The following is a 12,411-nucleotide window of genomic DNA, read 5'->3' as shown; positions in this document are numbered from 1 at the left end:
GGAGGGGGGGGGAGGGAAAGGGGGAGGAGAGAGAGAGAGAGTGCTCAGTGCAATCTGAGTCACACTTCACCCTACACAGCACGGCTGGCGCACACACATTCTGTGTGTGTATTTGTGAAATTGACCTCGGGAAATCAGACGGCGCGGAGCCGCTGGCACTAAAGGGAAGGACAAAAGGGTTTTGTTTTATATTCCTCTGCCTTCCTGCCCTCCTACCTGTGATCACTCGGAACTCCGGCAACACCTGGGCGCCGCTGCCCGAGAGAAAAGAGGGAGAGATCCGAAGCAGGATTTCGTGCGAGCCGAGGGAAACTTTACAGCGGCACCATTTCACCAGCGATCCCTCCCAACTTTGCAACCCCCGAGGAAGCGAGGAACCCATGGAGGTCGGGGTGGAGGAACCGGTTGCCGAGAGGATTTAAGGTCTGCACTTGGGGTTTACGTGGCATTGCAGTTTGTTCTGGGGGTTGCATTGTGTGTGTGTGTGTGTGTGTGCGTGCATGGGGTTGGATCAATTCTTCTCTGCTCCTGCAGGTGAAATTACTCCTCGCTGTTCCGTGTCGAGAGCTTGGGCTTGACTCCCCGGTCGATTATTAACTGCTCCAGTCTCCCGTACACGGAGGGGAATGGGGAACCAGGTGGAGAGACTTACGCACTTGAGCTACGCCGAAGTTCCCACGGCTGACCCGGCGGGGAGCGACCGGGAGGAGCCGGGACCGCGCATCGGGGTCTCTTACATCTTCTCGGTGGACGAGGACGAGTTGGAGGAGCCGGTGCCGAGCGAGGCGGGGACAGGGGAGAGCGAGGAGGGCAGTTACGATGCGCGCAACGAAGTGGAGTGCTCGGTCTACTACAGGGACCAGTGCATCTACGAGAAGAGGGGCAGCTTCGGCAAGAGCGAGGGAGGAGGGGGCGACCTGTCCACCCAACCTCCCGAGACCCTGCTCAACAAATGCAAGCCCGGCGACCTGGTGGAATTTGTGGCCAAGAACCAGTGCCCGCACTGGGCCGTGTACGTGGGCGATTTCCAAGTGGTGCATCTGCACAAAGCCGAGATCAAGAACGACTTCTTGACCGACGCCAGCCAGGGCAGGAGGGGCCGACTGGTTAACCACCTGTACAAGTTCAAAGCCCGGCCTCCCGAGAGCGTGGTGCAATGCGCCTTGCAGCAGGTGGGACTCAAGGGGGTCCAACTGATCTGGAGAAGCTCCGAGTGCTTCGCCGCATGGTGCCGGTGCGGCAGGAGGGAGTTCAAGGCGGGGGGAGAGCTGAGGATTGGCAAGCAGCCTTACCGCTTGAAGATCCACCTGAGCGACAGGGCGAGCCACACGCTGGAATTCCAGAGTCTGGAAGACCTGATCATGGAGAGAAGGAGAAACGATCAACTCGGCAAGGTAGCCTTGATGCAGGAGTTAACTACACATCTGGAGACCGAGGAGCAACATAGGACTGAACTCGACGCTCAATGAGTGAGGATTAAAAAGCCAGCCATTCTCCAACGAACTTTAAAGAGGGCACAGAATTATGTGTCTGGCTGTTACATTCCATTAAGACCCCTGCGGGAAACTGACATTAATTCTTCTTGGCAAGTCAGGATGGAGGGTGATTTGGTTCCCTGGGTCCTGAGTGTTTGCAGTTAACTTGAACAACGCCCACAAGCAGTTGCAACACAGGGCTGTAGGTTGCTCTGCACCTGAACTGAAACTTTAAAAAAAATCGCCCCTAAAAGCAGCCACTTCGCCACTTCTTTTCCTTCCCTTCCTCCGCTCAAGCGGCGAGGTGCTTGCTGTGACCGAGAGCAGACTTCTCTCCGACCAGGGAAGGCTGCGGAGTCAATGGTTCCTTCAAAATGAAGGGCAAAGTTTAATAAACGGAATGAATGGCTTTTGTGCTGAAGGGATTAGGTTGATCTGGAGATGGATTGCGGTTATAAACAGGAAGACGGGTAAACACTTATGAAGACTGAGCAATGCTTGCTGGATTTTAATGATCACAGGGAGAAGTGCTTCAGTGAACTGCATCATTCACCAAATATACCCTTCTCTGGTGTTTTATTAAACATAGAGACTTTATATGGTTGATTTGAGAAATAGTGCTCAATAGATTTTATTTTCTTAAATTTGGTTTAGAAGCCCCTACTAATCTAGGCTGGTTTCCAGTGTTTCTGCCATCATCAGTACACTCAGAGAATGCACAATGTCCATAATTCTTGCATATCTTTATTGAAATTGAATTAAATATTTTTGTAATGATATTTTTGAATTATCGTGCACTGTTATGCACTGCTGTTCATTTTTTTCACCTGCCTTAATGTTGATGTGCATAACATATCAAAATTTAGAAAGGTTCTAAAGATCTACAGAACACTCAGACTATGTATTGATTATGTCTTAATGAGCACTTGTGTTAACAGCAAAACCATGTAATAAAAATGTTGAATTACATGGTTTTCCTTGTGAGAATCTTTATACAGCGTTCCTGTAAACCATAGTAATGAGTTGTCAGGAAACTTTCCCTACCTCACTATCTCCCCCTTAAAGAAGTGTTAGACCATTACTGAACTCTGTTAGCTGTCTGGCTCAACTTTCTGTGAAGATACTAAGAACAAGGGAGCATGCAGTGGCAAGAGGGGCACAGGAGAATTCCCTCCCCCCCCCCCCCCGATAATCATTAAAGACGTGTGTACGCATCTATAATGTGCATCTGATTAAATTGTCCATCCAAGCGCAATCAAGTTGAATTTCTGAGCCCACTATGTAAGAAAATAAATATATTTGAAGGCACGTGATAGAAAAAAATGCTTAGGCAGTGGCTTCCCTTGTCATTAGCCTGATCACTAATCTTTTGAAAACATCAATCAAAAATACATCTGACTCCTGTTGTGATCAGTGAGTGCTTCAAGTGAATTGACCAGTCTTACAGAACAGGGAGATCTGTCCGTATTGTAGAGTGTGTTGGGTTAGTTATTCTTAGCCAGCGATCCAGTAAAGAGCCTTTGGGTAAAATTGGTTAACATTTTCCAAAATTTTTGATTTAGGAAGCTCACCTGGAAAGATCAGGTGAGGTCACTGTGTTTGGCTTCAGGTATGAAGTCTGGACTTTTGAACAAGGTTTCAGAAATCACTTTGTGATTGTTTAAACAGTGTTGGAAAGAAAGTGGCTTCTGAGGAGAGGAGGGGGAAGATTTTTACAGAGTTTTAGAAAAGCAATGGAGCTAAACATGGTCAGAACTATCTTTAATTCAAAGGGAGTTCTTGAAGGATTGTTCTGGCATTTAGGTGCAATCGTATGATTTAATTATGAGCTATAGAAATAAAAGGCATCAGTTGACAAGTGTGAGGGAGTTGAAGAACTGTCTTTAAGCTGCATTTATATTTAAATAAATCTGGTCTTTGAAATGCTTGCCTACTACAAACTCAACCCCTCTAGTTTGTGGCACATTGAAAACTTGCTGTTCTTAGGGGATCAAAAAGATTTCAAAACACTTGAACTTGAGCATAGCTTCTTCAAAAGAAAGCATTGCATTTATGTATATTTTTATTTACAATTGTAAGATGTCACAAATCATTTCATAACAAATGTACTACTTTTCAAATTGTATTGACTGCTGTGGTATAGGCAATTTAACAATCAATTTATGCACACCAAGGTTCCACAAACAGTATTGTGATAATGACTGCATAATTGGTTGATACCAGACACTGTGGAGATCTCCCTCACTTTGATTCATGTTCTTGGGATCAACCTGAGAGGGAAAGCAGGATTTCAGATTTGTGTTCCAGATGAAAAGTTGAGGCCTGGGCAGATGATCATAGTGAATGGCAGGGCAGACTTGAGGGGCTAAGTGACCTAATCTTGCTCCTATCTTCTTATGGGTTTGGGCCTGGCTTTGGGCCTCTACTCAATGGAGTTCAGAAGGATGAGGGGAGATCTCATTGAAACCCACTGAATACTGAAAGACTTGGATAGAGTGGACATGGAGAGGATGTTTTCATTAGTAGGAGAGTCTAGGATCCCAGGGCACAGCCTCAGAATAAAAGGATGTCTCGTTAAACCTGAGATGAGGAGGAATTTCTTCAGCCAGAGGGCGGAATTTGTGGTGGTGGAGGCCAAGTCATTGGGTATATTTAAAGCAGAGATTGATAGGTTCTTGATTGGTGAAGGGGGTTAAGGGTTACGGGGAGATAGTGGGAGAATGGGGTTGAAAAATAAATCAGCCAGGATTGAATGGCAGAGCAGACTTGATGGGCCGAATAGCCTAATTCTGCTCCTATGTCTTATGGTCTAATGTCTTGTCCAAAAAGCAGCCCCCTAAGAGTGCTCCATTCCCTTGGTGCTGCAGTAAAGGGTCAGGATGTTTTGTGTACACAGTTTTCTGAAGTGGCACTTGAACATGTAACCTTCTGGCTCAGCTTGGGTATAATATTGAAACCCAACCGAAGCCCAACCCAACCAAAGGCAATCCAAACCCAACCAATCCCCAAGTAGTTATAATATTTTGTATCCCTGACCCAGGTCCCTTCTGAACCCATTTGTGGGAAAGTTGACACTGACATTGCTACTGATCAAAAACAGAGAATAGATGAGGTGCTGCTAAGCAAATCCTGCCAGACCCAACCAGAATTCAAATGTCCAATCAGAGTATACATCTGACTTGGATCAAACCCATAAAGATGGCATTGAAGACCGGGACTCAAGGGACTGAGTTATGAAGAGAGGTTGAGCAGGCTAGGACTTTATTCATTGGAGCGTAGGAGTTTGAGGGGTGGTATTATGTAGGTGTGTAAGATCTTGAGGGGCATACATAGGGTGAATACACACAATGTCACAATCTTTTTCCTAGGGTTAGGGAATCAAGAACTAAAGGGTACAGGTTTAGGGTGAGAGGGGAGAGATTTAACAGGAACCTGAGGGGGATCTTTTCACCCAGAGGGTGGTCCATATATGGAATAAGCTGCCAGAGGAGGGGATTGAGACAGGTACATTAACAACATTTAAAAAGTACTTGGACAGATACATGGATAGGAAAGGTTTAGAGGGATATGGGCCAAACATGGACAAATTTGACTAGCTTAGGTGGGAATCTTGGTTGGCATTGATGTATTGGGCCAAAGGACCTGTTTCTATGCTCTATGACTATTACTTAAACTGCAGATGCTGGAAATCTGAAATAAAAACAGAACATACTGGAAATATTCAGCAGGTCAGGCAGCATCTGTGGAGAATGAAACACAGTTAAGATTTCAAGTTGATGACCTTTTATCAGTACTAGTTCTGATATTAGTTCTGGTGAAAGATCATCAACCCGAAATGTTAATTCCATATCTCTCTCCACAGGTGCTGCCTGATCTGCTGAATATCTCTGGCATTTAATGTACTTCTTAATATATAATGAGCTCCTGTAGAGCTTTGGTCAAGTACCCAAGTGCTACCGCAACTTAAGTCAAGGTTGACTCCAGTGGACTATCTGTAGCTCATCCAGTAACCTAAAAGATCTGAGCAATCCAGTGATAGGGAAAACATTTAATAGACCTAGAGATTGCTAGGCAGGAGCACTGTGGCTGCTCAGCCCACCAGTAAGATTCCCTGTGGTCTGCTTTGTGCAAGCCACCTTGTGTGCACACTGCCATCAGAGGGAGGTGGAGCTGTATTTGGAGGATGAGGTGAAAATTATTTACTTTGATGTCTCACACTGCCTCCGGCATCACAAGCAGCAGTTTGTTTATATTCACAGTCTGCCACTGATTTTGCAGATATTCTCAGCTGCAGATTGCAAATATAAATGGGCTATCAAGCCACAGGGAAGTTTCATGGTAGTGTTTTCCCTTTGACCTGGATTTGTGGTTGGACGTAGATCGGCAGTAATCTACGACTCGCAGTAGCAAGGGACACTTCTGATCCAATCTGGAACAACATGGTGATTCACAAAACCATCCCACGAGATTAGAGCTTTCTGCCACATCAAAATAAGAAACAGCAAGGTAGGAAGCACTGTAAGGGTTTCTCAAATTAGTGTAGGGAGTAGTCACTGAGAGCTGAGAAACCACAATAAAGTGAGTGGGTAGTCAGTCTGAAGTATAAAAGATTGACATTTGTAAACCTGTTGTCAGTTCTTAACCCACAAATCAATACATTTAAATGTGTTAATTATAGTGCAATATGCCAGGTGCATGGAACAATGTTAAGATGTTTTAAGCACGCTTCCGCTTTCAAAAAGAAACCCATAATATCTTGGGATCATGTTAGGGGAACACAATGCACAGACATCCCAAAAATAGTCCAAACAGATAAAGACAAAGTACAGGGTTCAAGTAGGTAAGAGCTATTTATTGAATTTACTGTCTGCTCTCTAATGTCACACATTCTTTTAACAAGCATTCACAGCAACCAATGAAGCAGGAAACCCTGATACACATGCCTTATAACTTTGAGCAAGTGACCCTAGTAAACATTGTTCCATCTATCAAAATGTAAGAGAACAGTAAACTTGGCTACTTTCCCAAGAGATGTGAAGCCTAAATGGTGATCTGACTGACTGACTGTGTAAAACAATAAAGGGAATTGTTGTGTTACATGAGAAAAGACAGTAACAGCAGAATCCAGAATTTGGCTTTTTATTTAACACACTTGTTGCTACTATGTGAAAGGTTGTGGAAGTGAAGCTCACACTGCCCAAAGTGACCAAGAGTTTTCAGCAACACACAAAACGCTGGAGGAACTCAGCAGGACAGGCAGCATCTGTGGAGAGAAATGACATCTCAGAGGCTTTTCCAAGTACCTTAAATGGTGATGATTACAACCTGCAGCCACACAAATTTAGCAGTCAGAATAGTTTATTGAAGTATATGGATTATAGGACTAAATCAATCGTTATAGACCTTTTCGAGTTCTATAAAATTATGAGGTGCACAGATAGGATAGATAATCAGAATCTTTTTCATGGGGAGTCTGGAACTAGAGGGCACAGGTTTAAGGTGAGAGGGGAGACATCTGAAGGAGATATGAGGGGTAAGTTTTTTTTTACACAGAAGGTGGTGAATATTTGGAATGAGCTACTGGAGGAGGCAGTGGAGGCAGATAAAATTACAACATTTAAAAGGTGTTTGGACGGGTACTTAGATGGGAAAGGTGCAGATGGATACGAGCCTAATACAGGCAAATAGGATTAGCATAGATAGGCATCATGGTCAGCATGGACAAGATGGGCTGAAAGGGCCTGTTTCTGTGTTGTACATTTCATTGATGTCTATTATTCTGCCAAATCAATTGAGGTGTTTAAAAGGGACACCTACTTAAATAGGAAGTGAAGATAATCAGCCAAGTGAAGCAAATTTATACAACAGATGAAAAATGTAAAGTCGTCATGGCTAGTAAGTAAATGGAGATGGCTTAAATGTATTAAATCAAGTTTCCAAATTCCTATTTCTTTTGTCAACTAGTGTGTTCTTGGATGGGTTCGTGTTTGTGTTCATAGCTAAAGTCTCCTAGCACTTCTGAAATGTCTGTACAACTGCTCTTCCACCTGTCTGATGTCAACACTTCCTAATGTCCAATTTAGGAACGAAATGTCTGTGAGCCATTAAAGCACCTCATTTTTTGTTTAGTAATGAAAATTATATGACCTTGTGATTCCATTAACAGAGACACCCCAACCGTACCTGCCATTAACATTCATTCAAACCTATATTACAATTTGAACAGACTGTGACAGGATAATCACCAAAGGACCGTTTAAACTAATTTTAAAAAGTGATGAATTAACTAAGATTATTTTGACACAATTTATGTCTTGTTTTATTTCATGTTTTGAATGCGCCAAATACAATTATACCAACTGCAGCATTGATAGGTTAACGTGACTTATTAGAATTCTTGGTAATGAATTGCTGAGAGGACGTGAATAAAAAAACAAATATTAATTTGTCCTGTGTTTCTGCAGGTGTTTTATACTCAAACTTTGTCTTTCCCAGGTTGCAAAGACTTAATTTTCTTTTAGAAGTTTCCATACAGGAATCAAAACAAGATTTCTGACAACACAAAAACTTGTAAAATGCATCAGAAATCCAGGAACAAATTTGCTTTTAGTGTCGGCGAGTGCTTTCATTAACATTTTTCTATCAGAGGCCTAACCTTCATGAAAGGTTTGGGGTTGAAGGTCACATTCTTCTCCGAGCTTACAATATCAGATCTGTTTACGAGTCCCAGCATGCAGCATTCTGAGCATGTGCAGTGTGGAAATTCATTCACTGAGGTTGGAAACATTAGTCTTAGGTTTGTCGTTGTGTTTATCAGAAAGAGTGTTTTTAGAAATTATTTTAAAAAACAGCTGAAGGGTAAATCTTTCTTTAAAAAAAGATCTTTATAGAGATAATGTTTCACAAAGGAAGAAATTATAATTAAGTTATTTTTACTGCAGAAATTTACTAGTTTTAGCATGTCAGAAGTAGACTGATTTGGGGGAAGGGGTATAATTACAGAATAATGTCTGTTTTGTTTTATTCTAAAGACCAATGATGGCTTGCATAAAGAATTTTTTTCTATGCAGCTGCAGTGAGTAAAGACCTAATGTATATTTATATAGTAGTTTCTGAGTCCCAGCAATTTATGGTCAGGGCAGTATTAGGAATGCTCAGCATCCTCGCTATCAAGAGCAGTGGCCATCTCTACGCAGGCTACTTTATATCCAGCAGTGTCCCGCCTTTTCCCCAAATACATACAAGTTCTTTGTAAAGCTAAGTATTCCACCTACACCAGCTTCACCTCCAAAATGGCTGAAGAAAACTTTGACAGGCTAAATATGCAAAGGCCATTAAAAGGCCAGGATAGAGTGGACATTGGAGAGGATGTTTCCATTAGTAGGAGAAGCTAGGATCCAAGGGCACAGCCTCACAATAAAGCAACATCCCTTCAAAATTGAGATGAGGATGAATTTCTTCAGCCAGAGGGTGGTGAATCTGTGGAATTCATTGTGTCAGAGGGCTGTGGAGGCCAAGTTATTATGTGTATTTAAGACAGAGATTGATAAGTTCTTGATTGGTAAGGGAGTTAAAGATTGCATGGAGAAGGCAGGAGAATAGGGTTGGAAAAAAAATCACCCATGATTGAATAGTGGAGCAGACTCGATGGGCCGAATGGCCTATCTGCTCCTATACCTCATAGTCTTTGGTTTTGCTGGTTGTTAAGACAGTCAAGGCCTTGACTGAATGTTCCATTTACAAAAAAATGAATCAGTTTATAAATATCATTAAATAATGACTAAATTCCACTGAAGTGGTGGTAGTTCAATGGGCAGATGCTCCAGTGTAACTGCAGAGGCATTGTGGTCTGCAGCTGGGCCCCATTTCAGAATGTAATCAGGAAAGCATAACGCTTGCCTGGAAGTTTCAAATTTCCTGGTTCAGAGCTAAATACCAGATATTCGACTGCAATTAGTAGTACTTCCCAGCAATTTTGATTCCTTTGGTTTTTCTGCAGATTTTTTAGAGATGTTTTTTCACTGGAAAGATAGAGTCCCCCCTCAATGTTTTGCTCCAACCATGAATTTAATGCCAGTGTTATTTATAAAGCCAATATGATTGTGATTTGGAGCAGAGAAGGCAAAGAGAGAACTGGTGGTTGTTCTGTAAAAGAACTATATTACTGTCTTAATTGCTGCAGGAACAATAGCCACCATGGTTGTGCATCTTATTTGCTTCAGCACCATCAAAAGCAAGTGACATAATTATGTGTTTGGACATGAATTGTGTCATTATAACATAGTGTTTTGAAAAAAACTAAAAATAATACTAACTCCTCAACAAATTCATTGCTGCTTTGTGGGATGAATGCATTTGAAGATTTATTAAAGGAAAATCAGTCTTTAAGATATGTTGCACTTTTCAGATGTTCCATAGTGATTTACTGCTAATGATACACTCTTTGAAATATTGTGACTGTAATAATGTAGGGAATTCAGCAGCCAGTTAATTTAGAGCAAACTCCCAAAAACAACAAAGTATAATTCAGTCTTGTTGAACTAAAGATACTGTAAGTATTGGCCAGCATGCTGTGGAGGCCAATTTCCTCTCAAAATAAAGCCTTTCAGGGTAAACAAGGCCTCAGTTCAAATTCTCATACAAAAGGTGATACCTCTAACAGTGCAACATTTATTTAGTGCTGCCCAGAGTATTGTGTTTAAGTCTCCAGAGTGGCAATTGAACCCACCACCTTCTGACGCAGAGAGCACTACGCTCTGAGCCACAGCTATAACTAAGAGAAGGAATCACTGACTGTATAAACAATAGTTCAGAAAGTGTCCTGAATAACATAATTCTCTAGTGCAGCAAACAAATCTGTAATGAGAGCAGTTTGTTACTGTAAAACTTCAAAACAAGAAGTTCCAAGCTGGGATCTGTGTGAAAGAGGGAGAAGGTGGAATATCAGGTGTGGGACCAATGTAAATTGTGTCAGTGGCCTTGTGAACCAAAGATTAGCCACGTCATTTATTCTACTTCCCAAAGGTTCACCAGCCCAGCCACTGTGTGGGGAAGAAAACAATGCATATTAAAAAGGGGGCTTAGGTGCAGGTTGCATTGATTTACAACATTTTGTGAATCTCCAGACATTACTTTGGCTTCAAAAGTGCAAATGCCGAGGGTCAGACCTAGCACTGCTGACTGCATAAAATTAGTCGAAATGATAAACTGCACACAAACAACCTGGACTGTTTGGTGGCTGAGCTGCAATTACAACAAATGGAACAAAGAAGCCAGAGACTGTTTCAAAGTCCACATTAAAATGGCACTGCAGAAGAAGAGTTCTACTTACACTCTAAGTGCAATTACTGTTTGGAAAGGATAAACACTCACATCTAATGATTTTTTTAATCACTAATTTAATCTACATTTTGCAGCAAAAGACTGATGGTGAGGCTACCATTGTAATTGTGAAGTAAATCAGGCAATAGTTACTGGTACTTGCACATGTGCACTTAAATGTGGAAATCAGGAAGATGTCATCAAGTTGCACTGCTCCTTTTGAGCTGCCCTGTTCTACGAACTTGCTAGGAGACACAGTATTTACATGCACAGAAAGTACAAAATTGAAGTACTTGCCAACCGGGTACCCCTTAAAACGCCTTAGAAAGTTGGGACGTCCATTCAAGTGAACTTAATACTATGATAGATCTTCCTTACTCTCAAGTGACCTGTTTAGCACCCAAAGTTTACAAGCGTGAAGTCTTATTTCTTTAGATTCCAATAAATTGTGATACTTATGGATTTTTTAAAAATTGTCTCTTATATCTCTTAAATACACATTTTTCTTTCTCTTTAACATTCTTTACATGATTTTCACTTGGAATTATATATCTTAACATGCTTACTGATTTAGAATATGCAAGATTCATCTTTGGTCAGGAGACTCCCATTAAAATATTGGCTGCTGTTGTACTTGCCTTCTAATGTTTGGTTCAATTGACTTCCTGTGCTTCAGTTTATGAATCCAAAGGTCCCATACAGTTTATTAACTGCTTTGTTCACTTGTTCTGCAGTCTTCACAATTTGTGCACAAATACTCCAGGTTTCTTGCATTCCCTTTTAATTGCACCATTTATTGGGTCTCCATTTCCCAAGGTGAAAATGGCTAACACGAGGGGCCATAATTTTAAGGTGATTGGAGGAAGGTATGGGGGATGTCAGAGGTAAGTTTTTTACACAGAAAGCGGTGAGTGCATGGAACACACTGCCAGCAGAGGTGGTGGAGGCAGATACATTAGGGACATTTAAGAGACTCTTAGATAGTCACATGAATGATCGAAAAATTGAGGGCTATGTGGGAGGGAAGGGTTAGATAGATCTTAGAAAAGGATAAAATGTCGGCACAACATTGTGGGCTACAGGGTCTTACTGTGCTGTAATGTTCGATGTTCTATGTTCTTAGTCACTCTATTAAAATCTATCACCTCTCATTTCTGAGTTGAATTTCAACAACCACATAGTTCCTATTCTACGAGCCATTCTATGGCTTGTGTACTGTTAGTAACTGCCTCAGCGCTAACTACGCTTCCAAGTTTTGTATCCTTTGCAAATTTCAAAATAGTGTTCTGTATCCCCAAGTCTAAATTATTAATAGAGTTGTACAGCCCACTACACCTATGTCAAACATCATGCCTACCTACACTAATCCCACTTGTCTGCATTAATTCCATATACTTCTATGCCCTGCGGATGCAAGTACCTATCCAGATGCCTCTTAAAAGTTGTTACTGTTCCTGCCTCTACCACCTCCTCTGGCAGCTCATTCCAGATACCAACTACTCTTTGTGTGAAAAATTTACTCCTCAGATCTCCTTTAAACCTCCTCCCTCTTACCTTAAACCTATGGCCTCTGGTTTTGGATATCCCTACAATGGGAAACAGACTCTGGCTACCT

At 41.9% G+C, this 12,411-nt stretch overlaps 1 protein-coding gene across 1 annotated transcript; it reads left to right on the top strand.

Annotated features, from left to right (window-relative positions):
* The first annotated feature begins 59 nt into the window (after positions 1 to 59).
* LOC127574332 (protein LRATD2-like) lies at positions 60 to 5,044 on the top strand. The gene is made up of 2 exons (XM_052023257.1): positions 60 to 423; positions 535 to 5,044. The coding sequence occupies exon 2, from the start codon at positions 627 to 629 to the stop codon at positions 1,467 to 1,469; it is 843 nt and encodes a 280-aa protein (XP_051879217.1). The 5' UTR covers positions 60 to 423; positions 535 to 626; the 3' UTR covers positions 1,470 to 5,044.
* The last annotated feature ends 7,367 nt before the right edge of the window (positions 5,045 to 12,411 follow it).

The sequence above is a fragment of the Pristis pectinata genome, chromosome 9, assembly GCF_009764475.1.
Source record: "Pristis pectinata isolate sPriPec2 chromosome 9, sPriPec2.1.pri, whole genome shotgun sequence".
NCBI classification, from domain to species: Eukaryota; Metazoa; Chordata; class Chondrichthyes; order Rhinopristiformes; family Pristidae; genus Pristis; species Pristis pectinata.
The sequence above is the reverse complement of the archived record's forward strand: the minus strand, read 5'-3'. Positions and strand labels throughout refer to the sequence as shown.